The 22,387-nt window shown below is 54.4% G+C and overlaps 7 protein-coding genes across 7 annotated transcripts; 5 read left to right on the top strand and 2 right to left on the bottom strand.

Moving 5' to 3' along the window:
• Window positions 1–3,659: 3,659 nt before the first annotated feature.
• On the top strand, window positions 3,660–4,981 carry COL26b_006696 (uncharacterized protein; the record flags this gene model as incomplete). Its single annotated transcript, XM_053179508.1, has 2 exons — window positions 3,660–4,411; window positions 4,462–4,981. The coding sequence occupies 2 exons, from the start codon at window positions 3,660–3,662 to the stop codon at window positions 4,979–4,981; spliced, it is 1,272 nt and encodes a 423-aa protein (XP_053036619.1).
• A 159-nt stretch (window positions 4,982–5,140) lies between these two features.
• On the bottom strand, window positions 5,141–6,842 carry COL26b_006695 (uncharacterized protein; the record flags this gene model as incomplete). The annotated part of the gene is made up of 4 exons (XM_053179507.1): window positions 5,141–5,275; window positions 5,330–6,331; window positions 6,382–6,581; window positions 6,635–6,842. The coding sequence occupies 4 exons, from the start codon at window positions 6,840–6,842 to the stop codon at window positions 5,141–5,143; spliced, it is 1,545 nt and encodes a 514-aa protein (XP_053036618.1).
• A 1,229-nt stretch (window positions 6,843–8,071) lies between these two features.
• Window positions 8,072–9,151, bottom strand: COL26b_006694 (uncharacterized protein; the record flags this gene model as incomplete). The annotated part of the gene is made up of 1 exon (XM_053179506.1): window positions 8,072–9,151. The coding sequence occupies one exon, from the start codon at window positions 9,149–9,151 to the stop codon at window positions 8,072–8,074; it is 1,080 nt and encodes a 359-aa protein (XP_053036617.1).
• Window positions 9,152–11,000: 1,849 nt separating this feature from the next.
• Window positions 11,001–11,441, top strand: COL26b_006693 (uncharacterized protein; the record flags this gene model as incomplete). Its single annotated transcript, XM_053179505.1, has 2 exons — window positions 11,001–11,382; window positions 11,410–11,441. 2 exons carry the CDS (start codon window positions 11,001–11,003, stop codon window positions 11,439–11,441), a joined length of 414 nt encoding a protein of 137 aa, XP_053036616.1.
• Window positions 11,442–12,428: 987 nt separating this feature from the next.
• COL26b_006692 (uncharacterized protein) lies at window positions 12,429–16,083 on the top strand (the record flags this gene model as incomplete). Its single annotated transcript, XM_053179504.1, has 3 exons — window positions 12,429–12,520; window positions 12,633–15,708; window positions 15,763–16,083. 3 exons carry the CDS (start codon window positions 12,429–12,431, stop codon window positions 16,081–16,083), a joined length of 3,489 nt encoding a protein of 1,162 aa, XP_053036615.1.
• A 500-nt stretch (window positions 16,084–16,583) lies between these two features.
• Window positions 16,584–17,635, top strand: COL26b_006691 (uncharacterized protein; the record flags this gene model as incomplete). Its single annotated transcript, XM_053179503.1, has 4 exons — window positions 16,584–16,866; window positions 16,987–17,075; window positions 17,144–17,294; window positions 17,454–17,635. The coding sequence occupies 4 exons, from the start codon at window positions 16,584–16,586 to the stop codon at window positions 17,633–17,635; spliced, it is 705 nt and encodes a 234-aa protein (XP_053036614.1).
• A 2,515-nt stretch (window positions 17,636–20,150) lies between these two features.
• COL26b_006690 (uncharacterized protein) lies at window positions 20,151–22,194 on the top strand (the record flags this gene model as incomplete). Its single annotated transcript, XM_053179502.1, has 3 exons — window positions 20,151–20,669; window positions 20,721–20,859; window positions 20,924–22,194. 3 exons carry the CDS (start codon window positions 20,151–20,153, stop codon window positions 22,192–22,194), a joined length of 1,929 nt encoding a protein of 642 aa, XP_053036613.1.
• Window positions 22,195–22,387: the final 193 nt, after the last annotated feature.

Raw genomic sequence — 22,387 nt, 5'->3', positions numbered from 1 at the left:
CTCGATTGATGCGTCGGTGGAAGGGGGTGCCCAATGCACGGGTATGGTTGTTGTTGTCCAGTGCTGACAGAATATTGAGCCATATGGTGGTCGAAACAAATTACTCGACCCTGTTTGAATTATGGGAGCCCCTTTGGTCGGCCCCCATAGACACCAAGGCAAACACTTTGGGCTGGCTGCCTTGCCTCAGCAAAATACGCGTTCACGAAAATGGCAATCGTGATGGAATCGTTCGTTACGGAATAATAAAATTGTATTTAGTTGTTGAGTTATGCAGGGCCTCTGAGCAACACATCTGAGGAGCACTATGTGAGCATAAAGATGGGGATGATGGACAATAGTATAGCACATTTGTGAAAGCCTTGTAGGATATGACCAAGCCGGATGGCGGGAAAAGACGTATGACTGCTCGAATCTTTCTGCGGGATAGGCAACATTCGTTTCGCTCGCAGAACCGTAGTCTTCCCGCTCGCCTCTCAGTCTCTCAGAAAGTAAAGCGAACCGGCACTGTTCGAACAGTGTTGATCAAATTTCTGCTCCAATAGGCGTGCAGGCTCAATCAGCTTGCACCATCCCACATGAAGCATCAGGCAGTTCTGAGGCCTCCACTGGAGGTATGCCTAATTTAATCGGCTCATGTACAGTATGAGAACTTAGGACAATGTGCATAAAAGCCTATGTCTATGCTGATGACACAAGTAGTATATGAAAGTGGAAATGTGCATACTCGGATGCTCCCTGTCCGAACGAGGGAGGGGATGGCCAGGTGAGTTGAGAAAGGGTTTGTTATGATGGGCTGTGCCTGGCAATTCGACAGGAAAAACAACAACAAAACTTATGAACATGATGGTTCGCCATTGGCCGCTCGGCCTGCCATCATATGAGGGGCTTGGGTGAGGCTGGCGTGTTTCTGAAGCCAAGTCAGACCTTGGGGCAACCTGTTGAGTCTAATGGGTGGGAAATGGGCGTCGTAGGGATCAGGTGTTGAGAGATTCACCGAAGCCTGCACAGCCTGAGGTATCTTTCGCATGTGAGATCGCGATGCCTCCCTTGCATTCCAGCTTCATTTCTTGTTATGGCGATGTCGTGGAGCGGCTGGTTAAGCCTCCCTTGACAGGCCAGTCCTCGGTTCATTTCGGGTCATGTGTCGTGTTCCAAGAGGGGTGGCTCTGCTCGAAATGCCAAGCTGTGGGTGTAGACAGGTTGCTGGAAGTACCGTCATGTGCCGTCATGTCCTTCGATCTCGTGTTGACTCACGTGATTTGAGTTGCCATGTAGGGCGAAGCTCAGTCCAAGCGGTTGACCACGGAGCTGACATGAGATGAGATCTTGTATGGCGAATCTGTTGTAGAACAGAAGGTGGAAGTATGATGGAAAGAGTATGGGGGTAAAGCGAATGTCGAATCAAAGGATAGCGTAAGGAAATAGAAAGCTCAAGAGAGGATCCCCTCCAAAGGTTTGGTTGATGAAGGTAAAGAGAAGGAGGAGACGCATGCAGAGGCAGGTGAGGAAGCTGCCATTATATCACATTGGCCTGAACCCAGGACAACGCAACGTATAGTAAGCCTCCGAAGGGTTCCGCGATAGTTGATGCAGAGGAATTGCCTCTTCCTGGACTGTGTCCAATAGACTCTCGGGCTTCAAGACAACTTCATGACGGTTCCTTCTCTTCGGCCAAGACATCCGTGGACACCCAAGTCAAGGGTTAAGAATCAAGCTGCTTGTTTGAGATCAGAGACATCACAGCCTTCCGAGGTATGTTGTCCATTTGCCCCCCCCCCCCCCCCCCACGCCAGGTGCCGACTTTCCTTACAACAGGGCTGGCTATTTCAAGTCAGTCTTGGCGGTAAGCTGTCTGAGTTCTAAGACACGACTCCGCTTTTGTGGCGTGAAAGATCCCCTGTCACTGTCGTGCATGTGCTGCTAACGTTTAGTATGAAAGACGACTTGAAATGGAATGAGCTGATTTGGGCTTCCGTCCATGCAGAGGATTTTGAACCCAGGTTGCACGCTTTCTGGGCCTGGGGGGAATAGGAATGGGCTTCGTAGTTGTTCTCAATCTCGTCCGTCTAGGTTTACGGTAGCTTCGCGCAATGTAAAAAGTGTTTTGTCCTCACGGCACTGGCCGTTGTAGCGTTCATGCATATATATTCTCGACAAGCCAAGTATTCAGGTGGAAGATTATTAGATTTGGGCCAAATGTGTCTTGGTTATCGTCTGCGAGTTTTTCCCGCATGGCGTATTCAACCACGCAGTCCCACCACAGACTTTAGCTTCATCACTTCTTACTTTCGGTCGCATCATCGGCAATACCGATCACAGCGCATCAATAACAGATTCATAGTCTAATTTGCTCTACTAGTTTCTGCCACCGTTCCACTACTAGAAACGGAATGGTAATATGAAAGACACAGAATACAAGTGGAAGGAAATTGCAAAGCCGAAAATAGAAAGTAAAAAGACATCCATCCGCAATCATCACAGCTCTTGTGTTCCATTTCCATCAAGTGGCCTTCTCGTAGGCTCTCGGCGTCAATATCACCGTAGTTCTCGGTTGCTTCCATCTCGTTCTGCACCAACAGCCATCAAATGTATCATTTACTCGGTGCTCCTCACCTCTCAGATGATAAAAACGTCCACTTTGCCGGATTCCATGCTGATAGTTTGTTCCGTAGATTACTATAGACCAATGAGTAGAAGTATTCCGATGCTGAACCATGTGGCTTGACTTATGCCTTTTTGAATTATCCATTTTTTCTGGGGTATTTGCTTGCTTCGTGTCAGGGTAGAATGAATCCCCACAGTCCTGTTGCCTGTCTTCGAGCATAGGGTGACAGTATCCATACCGATTTGATTGTGCGTCCTCAGTCCTGCGACATTCTGGCCGTCGCCAAATCGAATGAGGCTGATATTTCCGAATCGCTCAGTGCATCGTTTGCGTCTAGATCATCGTTACTAATATCGCCGGCACGCAGAGCGCATTGGTCGTGAAGGGCACTTGTCAACTACCAGCAGTTCCTATACCTTACTGAAGTCACAAGGGGGAAATGAGTCTTCTAGTACAAGCTTCACAATTTGTCATGCGTTCCTACAGTACTGCACCAGTCGATAAAACCAGCTTACCACGTGTGTTGTAAAGTTGTAGTTCATATGGCTTCAGGAATCAGTCACTGCATTGGATCCAATTTAAGTGGTCGGAACCCAGTACCTCCTGTCAAAAGAGGTCAAAGATGTTGCTGCGATCTCATTTGAAAACCAATATTCATCGATTTTGTGTCCTCTCACACTTTCTGATATGATCAAACAGAATCCGGACTGAAGCAGTTGGATTCAAGGCCTTTTTGACAAACCCGCTCAGCATTTTGAGTCTTTGGCCGGCTCCTCAGTTTTACCTTCGGCGCCCAGGTAACTTTGACTGTGGACAAGAACTTTCTTAGCAGTTTTTAGTGACGTTCTAGGGGTAGTTCTTGTTTAAGGTGTGCAATAAGCTCAGGAACTACAAGCACCCACGGACCTTGGTGCGGAGATCTTGAAACGCATCCTTGAAACATCGAGGCCGCCGCACCAAGAGGCTCCCGACTGCCTCCGACAGTTTCCTCAAGTAACGTCAGTTTCTTTCTCATTTCATCTCTTCTCAATCAATCTCATCGGTACTCATCATGAAGTCGTTTCTGCTGCTCGCCTCATGGGCATTCTGTGCAATCGCACAGAAGCACCACCTCAAAACCCAAGTCCCAATCGCCGACCTCTGTGCGGCAAGCCCGCTGTTCCCCGACTACTCGCTGGCATGTGGGAAGACCTCAATCTGGGAGGCGCAAGCACCTCCCCTCGTCGGAATCGCCAACAACCGGACGACTAAGCAGCCCAAGAAGGACATCTGGCGTTCGGACGAAGGGTGGCATGGTCCTCACTCTTGCGCGGGTGCTTACTGCGCGTATTCGCGGCCGTCCTTTTCCAATGGTCGTGGAATCGTCCTCGTGAGCACAGCGTACAATGCCGAAGAGGCATCGCACATATCGGCTTTCACGAAGCCAGCGCGAGATGAGGAGCAGGGTGACAGTACTCTGTTTCGCATCGTTGAGATGCCGGGGAAGGGGCTGGGGGTCGTCGCAAATCAGCACATCAAGAGAGGACAGCGCATCATGGCTCATCCGCCAGCCGTCGTTATCCATCGGCGGTTCATTGACGATGTTGACTTGGACAACCAGTACAGACTTCTTGATGTTGCCGTGAGCCACCTGCCTGAAGACACCCGCAAGATCTTTTTGGAGCAGATGGGGCAATCTGGCGGGCACAAAGTTCACGATATCATTCACACCAACTCGTTTGAACTGAGGCTCGGTATCAGAGATGGTCATCACTTCGGAAACTACCCTGAAGTTTCTCGATACAATCACGACTGCAGACCGAAGTAAGTAATGCCAAAAAATTGACATAACTATCGTTATCTGACAAGAATAGTGTCGCCTTTTACATCGATTCGGATCTTCGGCACTACACCCATGCCGTGAGAGACATCAAGCCCGGCGAAGAGCTCACAATCTCTTACGTGGACTCGCTCAGCTCACGACAAGTCCGTCAAGACCGTGCGAAGCGCAACTGGGGCTTCGGCTGCACCTGCAACCAATGCAGCCTCCCGCCGCCTTTGGTCCGCGATTCTGACAACCGTCTGTACCGCATGTGGCAGATTGAGCAGGACCTTAGCAATTGGAACTTTCCCAACTTCGAGGAGGACATAATCGAGCTGCTCATCACCCTCTACGAGCAAGAGCGTCTAGATGAGTCCCACGGCTACGAAGCTTACAGGCTCGCTGGGTTGAACTACAACTCGATTAAGAACAAAGAGAAGGCTGCGGAGTATGCTAAGAAGGCCGTTGAGCAGTTGCTGCTGGAGAAAGGACCAGAGGCGAAGGAGCTTGCCGATATGAGAGCGCTGGCACACAGGCCTGACCAACACTGGAGTTGGGGAAAGAGAAAATAGGCGAGTAAAAATCTTGTATTAGCGATTGATAGTTCAATGTGAAGTTGCAGCCAATGAGTTAGTCTGATTTTCCAATTTCTTGTTAAGAACCAACAACCAACAACCAACCAAGCGCCAAATCCCGGACTATCAGAAGGAAGAAAGATGGAAATTGCTCGGTCACACATTTGCTAAACCCCTTTGCCGCTCTGAAGCTAGTACCCACATGTTACTATGTGCGAATATGCCGGCATAGTTGGACTCCTTCCATGGTGTGTCCGGCTTTGCAAGACACCAGTCGAAATTCCGGATTAACTGCAGAAGCATTAGCTAGTAGCACAAAGGTTTTGCATGGAACACTCCTCTTACCTCAAAGACAGTTTTCCCGATCTCCATCATCGCAATTGGCCTACCGAGACACTGGTACTTCCCGTATCCAAACACAAGCTCATGGACTTTGTTCATGGTCGCCAGTTTGCTTTCGTTCGTCTCTAGCAACCAACGCTCCGGCCGAAACTCTTCAGCATCCTCCCCGAAGATTTCCTTGCTGAGATGCAGAGGCCACACCGCATAGTTTACGTTCGTTCCACCGGGAAGAAACACGGCTCTTCCATCAATGATGACTGTATCACCCTCATCAGGCACCCTCTTCGGCACTGAATCAGTGACAGGTGGATGGACGCGCATGCCCTCTTTGATGACAGCCTGCAGATATTCTAGCTTCCTGGCGCTTGCGTCCGAGATGATACCCGAAGCCTCATGCACATGCTTGCTCGCATAGAACGCATCAACTTCAGCTTGGAGCTTAGAGTAGACGCGAGGATGGGTAAGGAGGTATAACATCACCACCCGCAGCGACGCAGCAGTTGTGTCCGAACCAGCAATCATCTGCAGCGTCGCCTCGGACACAATGTCGTCCTCATCCATTCCGTGCCTGATGAACGAAGCAATCATGTCAGACTTCTTCTCCGTATCGCGGGAGAGGCGCTCTTTGATGATTGCTCTGCCGTTGGCAGTCATTCTGCCATACCCCGAGGGGTCGGTCTCCTTGATACCAATGTAACGCGCGACAAAGGGGTTTTGCAAGACTTTGTACAGACCCAGGGCGATAATGGCAGTGACTGCTGTCAAGCCTTCCTCAGCTGACCTGGCAATGTCGTAGGCATCGGAATCTGAGCTCAAGTCACCAAAGGGAGTGCCGAAGCTAATGTGGCTGATTACGTCGAGCGTCAGATATTGAATCTTTTGAGAAAGGTCCAAAGGTCTTGCTGAAGCCTCTGTTGAGAGGTACTTTGACCGAATGAGATCGAGTAGTTCAGAGACATGGATGTCGACTGAATCTTCCAACGCAAGATTCTCCTTTCCAGAGTACTGATAATCTTGTTAACAGAGTAAAATGATGTTTGCTTTTTCCTGCTTACCCCAGCACCTAGTTTTGCCCTCAGCTGCTTATGTTTCTCTTCATCCATTTCGCTAAAGACATGATCCTTGTCGGGCCGTACGCGACAGGCGCGATAGAACCACTCAGTCCGGGTGTACGGTGAGCGGACAGCGCTCATGTGCAGCAACAGTTCTGGCGACGATGTGACCAGGTCATTGGGTCCGATGCGCACGATGGATCCTTGAAAGTGTCAGCCTCGCGTCACAGGACATATAGCTGTGAGTCCGACGTACCGTACTTCTTGCACACCTCATGATACTTCAAATGCGACTTGAAGCTCAGAATAGCAAAAACATGCCAGATTTCAGACCAACCCGAGATGAAAGGGCCATTGAAAGCCTTGAGTCGGTTGTATGCTCGAATCTTCTTGCCAACGTAGACCGCCAGCAAAACACCTAAGGCCGCCCACCGAAGGTCGTACAAGTGAGAAATGACAGTCATGACTGCAGAATGAGACACATGCAAGCATGCGAAAGACAGAAGCACAACTGCGTCCTGGGACCATGGACCCGGGACACCTCTTCATACTTATCAAACCCTCGCCTATACATGCCCGTTCACATCCTTTCCTGGCTTCCATGAGGGGCTCGCCCCCGGATGGCGTTCTCATCACACACAACGTGGCTTTCCCGCTTGCCCAGTCGGGATCCATCACGCTACCATCGCCCACTCTAGCCGACGCCCTAACGCCCGTTGATACCGCTCAGCACCAGCCTGTCAAGAAATGCCACAAATTGTGACGTGACGATACCGACTGGTCGATGGCTAATATGCTGGTATTACCGAATGCAGCCAAGCGGACGACGGGGGGTCAGCAGCAAGGCAAAGCCCCAGCCAAGCCGGCCAGCACACTGCGACTCCGACGGACGGAATGTCGCATTCCCAATTTTCGAGGTGCCTTAGTCGGGTCGGTACGACGTGCATTGCATTGCAGCGCGCCCAATAGCGCCGCTGGGTTCCAATTAGTGCGAATGGAAACCGCACCGCGACCGTGAACATCCATTGCCGTTGAGGATGGGCTTACGGGGAGCTGGGAGGAGGGGGGGAGGGCTAATGCACCGAATCGGGGTCATCACAGGTATTGCCGCTTCACCGGGAATGGAGCCAAGGTGGGGTGGAGGAGGAGGGGATTTTCGTGTCCAAGTCATGAAATCCTACTGCAGGCGTATGAGGAGGGGGTTTGAGACTCGTCGTAGCTAGTCTTGGCAAGCTGTCGTGATGCTCTCTTCTCGTAGCCTCGTTCCCAGTGAAACCGGTCTAGATGACCCTCTCCGAATGCGAGGTGTTGTACTGGGTTTTTGCAATGAGAGGCGGAGCCCGTTTGGGTATGGGTCTCTCAATCCTTCACCGTAGATCATCAGAAATTCTGCCCGAATGCCAGAGCGAAGGCTGTTTCACTCATTCTCCTATCGCCGACTCACCGGATGCACGCACAGTCAGGGGTCAAACTCTAGCTTTGCATAAGCTTAAGACATCACCGACTAGTTGGAGCCAGGTTGTGCAGCAAATCACTGATTCCAGAAAGTCCTTCTGACGTGTGGTGCATTAGGTTCATTCTATTTTTCAAATTGTAATCTTGTAATCATCTGTCATAACATCCTGTACCCTGTCATACACGACTGTGGTGCCTTGAAACGCCAACGACTCCAAATTTCCATCAAGTGAATTATTTACTCCTGGGCGGAGTTGAGAATATTGGCACCAGCCTTCTTCTTCCTGCGGCGATCCCTGCGGCCAGCGGGGGGAGTGACTTGAGGAGGAGGGCTGTTGGGGGCCGGGACAACGGCGACGGGCACAGCCGGGGCCGGGGCCGGAGCCGGAGCGGCGGCTGGGGGTGCTGGTGCCGGAGCAGCGGCGGGAGGAGGAGAAGCAGGAGCTCCAGCAGCAGGCTCAGGTTGAGTAGGGTTCGCAGCCTCAGGCCAGCCAGCAGCAGGTTGCTCCGCGGATGGCTGGGCATTAGGATCGGCGGGCACAGCAGCAGCAGGTGGTGCAGCAGGTGCAGCAGCTGGGGGAGCAGCAGCTGGTGGAGCGGCAGCAGGCGGGGCAGGTGCTGCGGCAGGAGGAGCAGGAGCAGCAGGCGCCGGAGCAGCAGCCGGGGGTGCACCAGCAGCTGGGGCCGCGGGAACAACAATGCCTGGCGCAGGGGCAGGAGCGGGGGCCGGGGCAGCAGCTGGGATGACAGTGACAGGAACTGCCTGGACAGCGGGCTGGGAGTAGGCTGCGATACCCTGATCGAGGACGTTCTCAAGCTGAGCTCTGTCCTCCTCGGCGATTCTCTGTCCAACTCTGGGGACCTTCTCTTCAAGCGCGGCAGTGAGAGCCATGGTGGAAATCTTCTGCCTTTGGAGAGAATCCAAGGCAACACCGCTCACGCCCAGGTTGTCAAGAACAGGCTTCCTTGAGACGAGATCAGAGACCGTGGTGGTCGTCTGATCGAGGAGACCATCGGTGATGCGGCGAAGTCTGGCAGCTCTGATGGCCCCAAGGCTTCCGGATTGCTGGATCTGAAGAGTGGCCTGGTTGGTGGTGGCCTCAGCCTGCTGAGAGAAGACGAGGAGGTTGTTGGCAGTGACCGGACCGCCATCAAGAGCAAGGACGGCGGCGTCAACCTGGGCAAGTGACTGAGAGACCGGAGCAAGAGCAGCCTCGATGTCGTCGAGGTTGTCGCGAGCCTTGATAGAGTTAACCGGCGCAGTGGCGATGATCGCCGACTGGCTGAGGAGGGCAATGACCAGAGGAAGGGTAAACATTGTGAAGAAGGTTGGATGGCAGACAAAGGGTCTTGAGAGTTTGTGGAGATATAGCGTAGCTTTGGAGGCAACCAAGCTTCTTGACTTTGCTTTCTTTGTCTGATGCTCCAAAAGAAAAGGTTCTGTCGTCGGGAGATCGAATGGGTTTATAACCTTCGTTCGGGCTGTCTGTGATGATGAGGAGCTTGGATCATGATTAGGACCATGATAGAGTAGGTGCAATGTCGTTAGCTCCTGTCAGACTCGGCAGACGCAGACCGTGAGACACTTCCGTGAACTGAATCTGGTGAGGACCCGTGGTCTACAGCTGGTGATCGATGTAGACTGCAGTTGAGCCTGGCCTGGACCTTCGCAACTCTGCGTCCCCGACGCTGTTGTCGACTGTCGGGCGGGCTGTCAGAGTCCGTGTTTGACGTCCGTGTCTCTCGGCCGGGAGGTACTCGAAGGTGTCTACACCCATTCTTGACAGCGGAACAGTACAAAAGTACTCAACGGCTGTCCGCCGGCTTCCGAAAAGGGAACAGACTTCTGTATCCGGGGGAAGGTCTTGATCTGTGCGAGCAGCTCCCCGCAGGAAGGGTAGGCAAGCTGCCGATGCATCAGGGATGCGGCCCTAGCAAACCTCGTGCGGTGAGGGCCGCAGGTAGGCATGAAACCAGATCCTGTCTCTTCCTAGAGGCAGACAACAGGGTCGGCAGCAGGCGACAGGTCGGGGAGTTTCCCAAGAGGCCATCCCAGGGCAAGCTGTCATACGCCAAATCATGGGATGAACGTCGAGCTTAGTCCAATGAGGGACTAGACTGTGCGTCCGGGGACGCAAGATGGAAGCACGAGCGCGTTTCGACGGTGTAAAGTGATTGTGAGGGGATTTTGAGTGACATGGTCTCAGTGTATGCAGTCAAGAGCTCGGGCACAGCTGCGCCTCCTAAGGCACCAGCAAGCAGCGACAGTAGTCGATATGCTCGTCAACCCTATTTCGCGGACAGCTGCAGTGCGTCGACGCCAGTCCGATGTTTTGGTGCTCGCGGCACGTCCCCGCAGACTGCCATCGACGAAGCCCTATTGGATATCAGCCTCGTGGAAACAGGTTGTGATAAGGTGTCCGGCTGCGCAGCCCGAGAGGTTCATAGCTTGTTGCCATCGCCAAGGACATAGCTCCCCGACCCTTGTGATCATAGCTTTGTCAGGTTGACAGCATGTAAGTCAGCCAGGGCCATCTCAGGAATATCGGATCGTTGCAGTTGCCTTTACAGACAAGACATGGAAGATCTGGCCGGCCTCATCCACCATGAACTTTGGTCAAGAGACTTTGCGATAGTTCTTCCCATGTTGATGATGGATGCAACAAGCCTTTTGACGTTGCCGAACCATAACCTTGAGGTTATTTGCAGCATCCATCTATAAGCGCCATCTATAAGCGTGATGTTTCCCTTTCGCCTCCTGCATGAATTACAAATGGCTAGATCTGCAGAAACGCTGCCAAAATGGCATTCGGTATGCACCTGCACGAAAGACGCAAGAGGACCAGCGTGCAGAGCTCACTGCATAGCGCCATCGATACTGAGCTTCCTAAATGGGCACCGAGAAGCCCACCAGGAACATCTCACGCGGGCACCTGGAGGACGGTGATGAGTCAGACCGAATGGCTTCCGTCGCCTGTGGAATCCATGGATCGGGGGCCCACCGGTGTCACCAGGCCGGCGTCCCCGCTTCTCTAGGCAGCGTACTACCATGACCGAACAAGTCAGTACTTGAAGGCTCCGTATCCGCGACTGGAGTAGAAACCGAGACTTCGACCCGAACACGACCTGGGACAAAGCAGACGTTGGAGAAGTTCGCCGTTGCAAGCATGCCAATCGACGTCCAGCCCATCGTGGCAGCCGATCTCCGGCGCTGCGCCGAAATCGAGCACGACGCGTTCGCAGAAAGCCCATCCTATCCTGTGCTGTTTCCCGGGCCCTTGCCAGACGATCCCTTGGCCCTCCGAGTCGAGGGCCTGGAGAAGGAGCTTCGGGAGGATCCGACCGTGCGCATCCTCAAGGCTGTGGACACAGAGCTTCAAGGCGACGAGGCGATTGTGGCATGGGCCAAGTTCAACAGTTATCCGGAGGGACTGCCGGTGCCCAAGCCACGTGTACCACCGCCAGGATCCAACGCTGAGGCGTGCACAGCATTGTTTGTTGGCATAGACAAGATGCGGGAGCGTTTGATGACAGGCAAGCCGTGTGTCTGTAAGTGGCCACTACTCCACCCGTCAGACTGGCTGTCAGACTGGCGCAACAACGACTGACGACTAATGCGGGACGAAGACTTGCATATCCTGGTGACAGATCCAAAGCACCAGAGACGGGGTGCTGGGCTGCAGTTGATGACCCCGCTGATGCAGGAAGCAGTCAGGCTGGGCGTGCCCGCGTACCTGGAGTCCTCTGTGCCTGGGCATCGGCTTTACCAAAAGGCAGGGTTCCGTGATATCGATGAGCACCGGGTGGACTTTAGCAAGTTTGGGCAAGAAACGCCTCATCTAAACTGGGCGATGATCTGGGAGCTGCCGAACCGGAGGTGCCCATGAGGTCTCAAGAAGGCCATGATCTCGTCGGGGAGCGTCAAGTCGCCTGGGGCGTGTCTCGTAGGGCGCGTCGTATCACGGCGGTCTCCCAAATGGCCGAAGAGGGGTTTATCGCCGATGACCTCATGGACCGGCGATAGATGTGAGCTGCTTTGAACGGTCGAACGTTGGATTTGAACGGGAAGAAACACATCCGTAGTTGATCTCAAGAAGAGAAAGAGCTGTCAGTCCAATCGCTCCTCCCCGATGTGCAGGGACCCTCGTACTGTGCGCCATGTCTTCCTTTCCACACCGTTTCTTTGCAAACTAAACCTCGCAGTCGGACAGTGCGACAGATTCTGCAGATAAGCAGTGTCCAAGTGTCCGGCCAAGTCGGGGGCCCGGCGCGTCCAGTGGCCAATGCGTAAGGCGCGTTGTTGGATGTGCACTGTGACCCTTGCCCGGCAGCTCTCCGCAGTGAGGTGGGCGGCGGCGGGTGCGGCAGTGGCCTGCACTTCAGTGATCTCGCTGCTGGAGGCAGGTCGTGGCCCCACCTTTGTCACTGAATTGATGATGAAATCGACCTCAGCGGGCTGCAGCAAGTGGCCCGGACGTTCTTGCTAAACTCCGACGCAGCAGCACCGACCTCACCAAATCGCCCATCTCGACATTCTCCATGGGCCGCAACTCTGGGATAGAGCTCCCACTTCACAAAGCTCACAGACCGCCGCAATGTCTTACGTAGCACCCATTCATCGGCCCAGCAGCATACGCCATGCATTGAGACTGCGGCTGACAGAAGACGAGGAAAGCTTGGTGGTATCGTAAGTCTGCCCTCCTCTGCCTTTGCCTGTGCCCCTCCATCTGCGGGACAACCTCGAGATAGCTATCGCGACAGTCGCTGTCTCTGCCCTCCACATGCTAACCTTCTCCAAGGAGATCCAACAGGCTGGAAGTATGGCGCGTCACGCCCACCGACATGTTCATGCTGGGCTCCGTCTCCATTTACGGGACAGTCCTCCTCCTTCAACGCCTCACTCCGAAAGACTCCAAGACCGACTTGTTGTTCGTCGGCACCGACCGATTCCAATACTTCACGGCAAGATGGGACTCTGATCTTCAGAGACTCGTCACTGAGCAGGTCATTGAGGACAGTGGAGAACCGCACATGCGCGAGGCCCAGAGTCAGGACAAGTGCTTGGTCGACCCCTCTGGCAGGTTCATGGCCATGCACCTATGGGAGGGTGTCATGAACGTCATGCGTCTAGGAGCTCGGGCTCCTCATGCTTCCCGTCTAGACCCTCTGTGGGAGCAAGTCCGTTTGTCGGAGCTCTCCATGAAGGCCAGCACCTTCGTGCCCACTGAGACCGGCCACCCCACCATTGCTTTCTTGTACCAGAGTAAGATCGACAAGGAGGATGCGAGGTTGGCAATTTATCGCCTCATGAGCGATGACAGAAATACCAAGACTTCAAATTTCGATGCCGAAAAGGACAGAGAGCTCGACATGGAAATACTGGACCCTTACGCCAGGATACTCATTCCCGTCAGTGTCGAGGAGGACCAGGTCAAGCGCTACCACAAGAGGGACACATCAGCGGCGAAGGCGCAGCTTGGCGGCCTGATTGTTGTCGGAGAGACTCTTCTTGTCTATGTCGACACTCTCACAAAAACAAAGGTGTCTGCTGGCATAGACAACCCGACTATTTTCGTTGCCTACGCCGAGTACGATGTCAGGAACTATTTCCTTTCCGACGACTATGGCAACTTACAACTTCTCACCATTGACACCGACGGCGTCGTGGTCACGGGGCTGAGAGTCACACATCTTGGTCTTACATCTCGGGCATCTTGCCTCGTCTACATGGGTGACGGCATGCTCTTCTTGGGGTCCCATTACGGCGACTCGCAACTGCTCAAAGTCGACGTCACTGCCGGCTTCGAAACAACACAAATTGTCCAAACAATACCCAATATTGCACCTATTCTTGACTTCGCCATAATGGACCTGGGTAATGCTGGTGACAGCCAAGTCGGCAATGCTTTTTCGTCAGGCCAAGCCCGTATCGTTGCGGGCTGTGGTGTTCATCAGAACGGCAGTTTGCGGAGCATCAGGAGCAGTGTCGGTCTTGAGGATATTGGCGTTCTAGAGGATTTGAGTGACGTTCGTGGACTCTTCTCTCTTCGGTCTAACGGCTCGGACAAAGATGATACCCTGGTTGTCTCTTTCATCACCGACACAAGAGTCTTCAGGTTCGATGCAGAGGAGGGCATCGAGGAGGTCTTTCAATTCCAAGGTCTTGAACTAGACAAACCTACACTAATCGCGTCAACCCTGCCGAATGGTCAATTGCTTCAAGTCACAGCTAACAGCGCTGCGCTACTTGACCCTGAAGGTGGCATCACGCTAAGCACGTGGTCAGCCCCAGAAGGCAAAGTCATTGTCAATGCATCATCCAATGCCAAATGGGTTCTGCTTTCCATCGATGGAACCACACTGGTCTCGTTGAGCCTCTTGGAGAATCTTGCAGCTCGGGAGCAAGTGCTGGGAAGTGGAGTAGGCGGAGAAGGCGACCAGATCTCGTGTATTCATGCCGCAACTGACTTGGATAATATCGGTGTCGTGGGTTTCTGGGCCACAGGCTCCATATCCATCATTGACCTGCAAACGCTTGATGCTTTGCACGGTGAAACCATCAAGCAGACCGACGACAGCGTTTCAGTACCCCGGAACATTGCTCTAGTACAGCTGCATCCGCCACATCTATTGGGCCCTACTCTCTTCGTCTCGTTGGAAGACGGGCAGGTGGTGTCCTTCGATGTTTCGAAAGACAACTACTCGTTGTCCGGCAGGAAAAGTGTCATTCTTGGCAGCAAACAAGCAGGCCTTCATATCCTTCCGCGGCCTGACAGCGATGGTATTAGCAACGTCTTCGCTACCACAGAGCACTCAAGCCTCATCTACAGCTCAGAGGGGCGCATAATTTACTCAGCGGCGACGGCGGAGGACGTCACCTACATTGCACCATTCGACTCGGACGCGTTTCCTGATGCTATTGTTCTCGCCACTGATAAGAATGTTCGCATTGCGCATATTGATGTCGAAAGGCGAACACACGTGAATCCACTTCCCCTGCGCCAGACGGTACGCAGAGTAGCCTACTCACCGGCGTTGAAGGCTTTCGGTATCGGCACCATTCGGAGAGAACTGTTCAACAACGAGGAGATGGTCACGAGTTCCTTCCAATTAGTTGACGAGATTGTCCTCGGCGTAGTCGGAAAGCCCTTCCATCTTGATGGCGCCGCTACAACGGAATTAGTTGAAAGCGTTATCAGAGCCGAGCTTCCGGACAGCTCTGGTCAATCTGCGGAGAGATTTATCGTGGGGACTAGCTATCTCGCTGATCCAGAGATGGATGAGAATAGTGAGGTTAAAGGACGTATCTTAGTCCTCGGGGTCGACTCTGATAAGAACCCGTACCAAATCGTTAGCCACGAGCTGAAGGGTGCATGCCGAAGTCTTGCTGTGATGGGCGACAAGCTTGTCGCTGGCCTCAGCAAAACCGTGGTGGTGTACGATTACGCCGAGGAGTCCTCAACATCAGGATCGCTCCTCAAACTGGCTACTTTCCGACCATCCACGTTTCCTGTCGATCTCGATGTCAACGGCAACATGATTGGCGTCGCCGATTTGATGCAGTCAATGACACTGATCGAGTTTATTCCGGCCCAGGACGGTAACAAAGCACGACTCGTCGAGCGGGCCCGCCATTTCCAGTACATCTGGGCTACCGCGGTTTGCCATTTAGAGCAAGACTTATGGATTGAGGCAGATGCACAGGGCAACCTCATGGTGTTGCGCAGAAACCCCAATGCACCAACAGAACACGACAAGAAGCAGATGGAAGTCATCAGTGAATTCCACCTCGGCGAGCAGATTAACAAGATTCGGCCACTTGACGTCGTCTCCGGCGAGAACGACCCGATTGAACCGAAGGCCTTCCTCGCAACGGTATGCATCTGCGATCAGATTCCGACATAGCTATAGCTGCTAACGTCATCTTAGGTTGAGGGATCAATATACGTCTTTGCAGACATCAAGCCCGAATACCAGAGTCTGCTACTGCAATTCCAGGAAAGGCTTGCAGGGGTGATTAAGACCCTTGGCCAAGCAGATGAGCCTGGAGCTGGACTTTCATTCATGTCGTGGCGAGGTTTCCGGAATGCCAAGCGGTCCGCGGATGGACCTTTCCGCTTCGTCGACGGCGAGCTTATTGAGCGATTCCTGGACCTGGACGCGGGGAGACAAGAAGCTGTAGTCCAGGGGCTGGGTCCGACAGTTGAGCGCATGAGAGACTTGGTAGAGGAGCTGAAGCGTATGCACTAATGTGTAGTATGCATATGTACAATAGTAGATGCAGGATATCGGGACGACGTCAAGGACTAAGGCCGTCACACCAGGTGACGCTGAATAAGATGAAATACAGACATATTGAATCCAACAGACGACCAAACCGTATGACAGAAGCAGCGATCTCAATTGGCATCCAATCGTTGTCCCAGTGGAGACGGTTGAAGGGAGCATTCACGGTCAAAATTTGTCCAACTTGGCAGTCGGCTAATGGGGGCATTGCAACTATCCAGCATAATTCGATCACCACTCGTGCCACCCGGAAAGGGCCGGGACTCTGGTGCCCCCACCAGCCAATCATCAAGCACCAATTTCACAACGTTCTGCCTCAGGCTGCCAGCCCAGAAAGCTTTCGGCAATCCTCAAACCACAGCATCACGAAAAAAGACGCTCACTTGCCCAAACGTCATCCCTCTCCAATTGCATCTCGCAACAACCACCAACCCTCTCCCCTCCACCCTCCCGAATCTCTCGAGATGGCGCCCCTCGCACACGCTTCCCGCACCTGCCTGCGGCAACTGGCGCGAAGCAGCCCCTCCGCGACGGCTGCGCGCGCCCTCAGCACCTCGGCCGCCCGGAACGACGCCACTGCCACGAGCTACTCGAGCCCCTTCAAGGGCGCCCAGAAGGGCAGCCAAATCCCCGACTTCAGCAAGTACATGAGCAAGGGCTCTGCTCAGGGCAACCACCTCATCTCATACTTCATGGTCGGCACCATGGGCGCCATCACCGCCGCCGGCGCGAAGTCCACCGTCCAGGGTACGACAGCCTTCTTTCCCCACGAGTCACCGGACAAACGAATCGACGATCAAGACGAGGAAATGATTGAGGGAAATGTGTTTTCGGCGAGCATTGGCTGACGGGTGGTTTCAATTGCAGAGTTCCTCGTCAACATGTCCGCCTCCGCCGACGTTTTAGCCATGGCCAAGGTCGAGGTTGACCTGAACGCCATTCCCGAGGGCAAGAACGTGAGTAGCCTGGTGCTAGGTTCCGCAGCAGGGCCAGCGGGAATTGCGACTGACAATCCGGACCGCAGGTTATCATCAAGTGGAGAGGCAAGCCTGTCTTTATCCGCCACCGCACCCAGGCCGAGATCGACGAGGCCAACAAGGTCACCGTTGCCTCTCTCCGTGACCCCCAGGCCGATGACGACCGTGTCAAGCAACCCGAGTGGCTTATCATGTTGGGTACGTGATCCCCGATCTGAACGGATTTTCGCACTTCCTCGGCTTTCGGATATCCGGGGCCATCGAGGCCCGCTGGGACGGGATATCTGGGCCCTCGTGACCTCAGCTAGGATGCGAATCTGTCAAGAAGAGCCGCAAACTAATTTTTCTACCCCACAGGTGTCTGCACGCACTTGGGTTGTGTGCCCATCGGCGAGGCTGGTGACTACGGCGGTTGGTTCTGCCCCTGCCACGGTTCTCACTACGATATCTCCGGCCGTATCAGGAAAGGACCCGCCCCCCTCAACCTCGAGATCCCCGAATACGAGTTCCCCGAGGAGGGCAAGCTGGTCATCGGTTAAGCACCACCTTTGTACGAGTATAAAAAGGATGATGAGAGGGAGAGGAGAGAGAGCCACGCCGCAGCTCGCAGGTCCCCCCTTCGCGGGGGATGCGGTGTGGATAGCAGCAACAACAACCAACTAGAGAACACTTTTTCCTTTTTTTGCATCGGAGACGACCAATGGTGCTTGGGGTTTGGGTTCCAAGAGAGTCAAAGAGAGAGGTTTTTTCTTTTTTCTTAGACGTGTCCCCGGGCAATGATGCCAATGTACAAAAGTCACAGAGCGTCCAGGAACAATGAGTAGCCTCGCAACTTCATAATAGCCATGCCGGGTCAGGTTTGTGATGTGCCGTGTGGGATGTGACTGGCTGACTGACAGTGGACGGGACAGCTGGGTGCATGATGGAAAAGATGACAGGATGACAGGCCCGGGAGTCAATACGATCGACGGCAGTAATCGGATGAGGAAGCTCAAACCCATCCGGAGGGTTCAGTACCACGAAATGATCGCTGACAGCTTCGGTCCAGTCGCCGAGACTTGCACACTGGTTCAGGCTCGCTGAGTAGAGTTGGGGAAAATGATGGTAGTGACAGCCGGCTGCGGAGTCGATCAGACTGAGCCGTCCACATGTGACAGCTCTGCCTGTATGCACCCAGAGTTGGGGAAGTGGCTGAATGGCATGCCGTGGCGCATAATCTGGCTCGGCAGTCAGTGCTTCCTTTCGCTGACTGGCAAGAGATCGTCGACTCCGGGACCCGGCAGGTGACGCGTTGGTGTTTGGGACGGAGATCTCTGGGAATGGGGTCGAGAGAGGGTGCGACGACGGCTTGCAGGCGATGGCACCACGCAGTGTGTTGCCGCCTGGGTTGCTCACGTAAGGGTGGCCGCAATCTTGGACAGATGTCGAGGTCTGGATTTGGAGGAGGAGGAGGAGGAGCCAAACGACTTGTTTTGAGGAGGTCTGGGCGTTGCAGGTGTTGGTGGGCCCCCGGGCGGTAAAGAGGGTCTCGATGTTTTGGGAGCGCGGCTGCGAAAATAGAGTCCCTGTTCGGTACCGTGTTTGGGTTGCGGGGCGCAGGATGTCTATCGTGGATAGAGTCTCTTTACCTTGGCAAGTATTTTCCGCCGTCGGTCTCGGTTGTATCCTGTTTTTGTGGTTGAAGTTTCTGAGTCTCTAAATGTGCGTGTATGGACGATGTTCAGTGTTCATCTCGTGAGATCATCTGAAGTGAAGAACCCGGAAGCCATCATCATCGGCATGAGAGGGGATCGGCGCTTTTCAGATGCATTTGATGAGATGACACTCTGGGCATTGACACATAAACCCTTCCACATAACTTATTACGCAAGCTATTACTGAGATCTCATGCTTTGCCAAACCCAGATGCCAAGGCGATGGCAACTGTCGCGCTGGTGGTGGACAATGCAGAAGTCGAAGTGCTGTGCCATTGTGCGATTGTTGCTGTTGCTGCTGACGAGGATGCGCTTCCCCCAACACCCCTGCCAGCTCCACATGGCCGCACGGATGGAAGCGAGCCAATGATGGATCTCCGAGAGGCGGCTCGGAGTGGATGAGACGCCCTCCCGCGACAGCTGCCGTCTGATTTCCGAGTTCCTCAAACTCTGTTCGACTTCAGTTCCTCTCCGCCAAGAACAGGGGGCGGAGGGACCACATCTTGATTGTTGATCGGGTGAGGCTCCTTTTGCGTCTTCAAGGTGAAGATGACGACCTTGGACTTCACTGGCTGACGAATTTGACGTTAGACTCATCTAGTGATGAGGAAGTTCCTGACAGGGTGCCCACCAAAGGAGCGTCTGCCTAAGATGAATCGAGTCGTGGCTCGAGCGAAATTTGGACGCCGTGTTTGTACGAGTGTATGAGGCGAGAGATATCTCCCTGGTGGTTTCCTCGGAATTTCCGCCCATCCAGTCGGCCAGCAACCGAAACAGGTAGTTTTTCTGCCAGGTCCCAACAGGCGCCCTCCTCCTATCGCCCGCTCTAGCGGACCGGACGAACTCTTGGCTCGCACATGGCCATGTCCTGCATCACCCCTACCGAGTGGATGAGCCGCATCGGAGACTGCCCAGCCGACAGCTATACCCACCCGACAACTCCGGGCCCCAACCGCCAAGCCGCATCACCATCGCGGAGCGACAGGCGAGGACCCAAGATCGACAGAGTCGCTTTCCCAAGCGAGTTGCTCAGGGGCCGCCGTTCACGTTGCGCCGTGTTGGGATGATGAGACGAACAAACCGAGATGCGGGCGGCCGTCTCTGCTTGCTGCTGATGGGTCGTTGTCCGGGTCGTCATGTCCGTATATAAGTCCCCATCTTCTGTTCAGTAGTTGACAGAAGGAAAGTTCTGTTTCCTCATCACGCATACTCTCCTTCTCTTTCGTTCAGTTCTGGGAACTTTGTTTGTATTCTTTACTCTTCCATTCTTTAGATTCTCGTCCTTCTCTCCGAGATCACTAGGCCGGCCCTTCTTTCACCTTGTACTTTACCACATTTCTTTTCCCCGAACGAACATAAGATGAAGTTCCAAAACTCCATCGCCCTCTCGGCCCTCTTCGGCCTCGCCGCTGCCGAGGTGCCCCAGGAGCACTCCCACGAAAAGTACCTCCGCGCCGTCAACGCGCTCCTGAAGCAGGACAACCCCCTGAACATCCAGGACGCCGTCTTCGGCCTGCTGGGCAACGCCGCCGCGGAGGCCGGCGCCGGCGACGTCACCAACCTCGATTGTCTGCACCAGGCCACCGCCGACTCGGCCTTCACCGCCGCCAAGGCGGCCAACGACGTCGACGGCATGGCGAGCGCGCTCGTCTTCCGCGCCGTGGAGCGCAACACGGGCTCCGTCGGCCTGAAGAGCGTGCTGTGCGACGAGACGGCGCAGAACCCCGAGATTGCTGCTCTTACACAGCACCAGGACCCTGCTTCGGAGGGTGCTGCCGCGACGAACAAGGAGATTACGCTGGAGCTGGCGAGGCAGCTTGCTGCTGTTGGGGCTGACCCCATGCTGGCGCTTGACTCGGGCACTTTCGAGCCTGGTGACGTGAGTGTATGCTGCTAGAGTGAACTGGCGACGATGCTGATGAGACTGTAGCCGAACGACAACACTGGTGCGGGCAACACTTGCGACGACGCCGATGATGCTGAGGGATGTATCTTCTCCCAGAACCTCCTCGTCCAAGATGCCACCGCCGAGGAGATCCAGGCTGCCGTTGACGGTGCCGACGGAACGGGTAAGATTCCTTCAGTTCCAGAACCATACCTTCTTACATCGTGACTAATGCCAATACCTTGCAGCCAGCAACTCTACCGCCGTCACCAAACTCAGACTCCGCCGTGCGACTCTCCCGAACCGCCGTGGAAAGAAGAACCAAGACGCCGCTGCCGGCGCCGACGCTTCTGCTAACGCCACCGCCGTTGCTGACAAGGTCCGTCGCGGCAACAAGAACAAGGACGCTGCCGCTGATGCGGGAGCCGCTGCCAATGCTACGGCTGTTGCTGATAAGTTCCGCCGCGGCAACAAGAACAACGCCAACGCCAACGGCAATGCTGCCGCTGCCAACGAGACCGCTGATGCTGTCCAGTCCGCTGGAAACGGCGGCAATGCGAACGCCAATGGTAACCAGAACAACAACGCCAACGGTAACAACCAGAACAACAACGCCGACGATGCTGCTGAAGCTACGGGCAACGGCAACGGCAACGCCAACAACAACCAGAACGGAAACCAGAACAACAACGCAAACAACGGCAATGCCGATGATGCTGCCGATGACGTTGCTGATGACGCCGCTGATGATACTGCCGATGACAACACTGGCAACAACGGCAACCAGAACAACCAGAATGGTAACCAGAACCAGAACGGCAACAACCAGAACAACCAGAACGGCAACCAGAACAACAATGGAAACGCTAACAACGGAAACGCTGGCAACGCCAACAACGGAGGCAATGATGCTGCCACCGGAACCGACGTGCAGACCTTCACCGGCGACCTCGGCGGCCCCCCTCCCCCGGTCACCTCCGACGCCGCCTCTGACAAGCCCTTCTCCGTCAACGGCGCCACCTTCGTCAATGCCGGCGCCGCCCTCCAGCGCTCCTGCGCCGTGCAACACAACGCCTGCGCTGACGCCGCGAACTCCGGCTCCGAGGACATCACCGTTGCCGACTGCGACGCGCAGGAGGACGACTGCCTGGCCGCGGCCTCCCTCAAGAAGCTCCGCCGCTCCTCCAGCGTCGGCTCCGAGGGCCGCAAGATGCGCATCGCCAGCAACGCCATCAAGACCCGCCAGAACCTCGACTTTGGCGAGTGCCAGGACCCCAGCATCGAGTTCGCCGCCGGCCTCGACGGGCGCAAGGAGGCGTCCTTCGGCCCCGCGGGCGACTTTGAGCACGGCTCGGCGCTCAACATCAACATCATCAGCAGCTTCATCTGCGGACAGCTGTCGTCGAGGTGCCAGGCTTCCGACGACGCTGTTGCAGCATGTGAGCAGGGACAGGCTGACGCCCAGGGATTGCAGGGCCAGGCGGCTGCTGATGCCTTTAACACGGCTCTCGGTCTGTAGAGGCTGTTTATGTATGATGACGAGTTTCCTTTGTCGGAGTTTGGACTAGATGTACGATGAGAGGAACTGAGAGGGCCATGTGAATGAAAAGAATTCCATCTCAGATATTTCTGATGAATATGACGATGATTTGCATTGTGCTTTGTATTGAGACTGATTGATTTACCATGGAAATTGAATTTTGTCGATGCTT

Source organism: Colletotrichum chrysophilum, assembly GCF_026319265.1.
Source record: "Colletotrichum chrysophilum strain AFK26 chromosome Unknown scaffold_50, whole genome shotgun sequence".
Lineage (NCBI taxonomy): Eukaryota > Fungi > Ascomycota > Sordariomycetes > Glomerellales > Glomerellaceae > Colletotrichum > Colletotrichum chrysophilum.
This window is presented reverse-complemented; position numbering and strand designations above follow the sequence as displayed.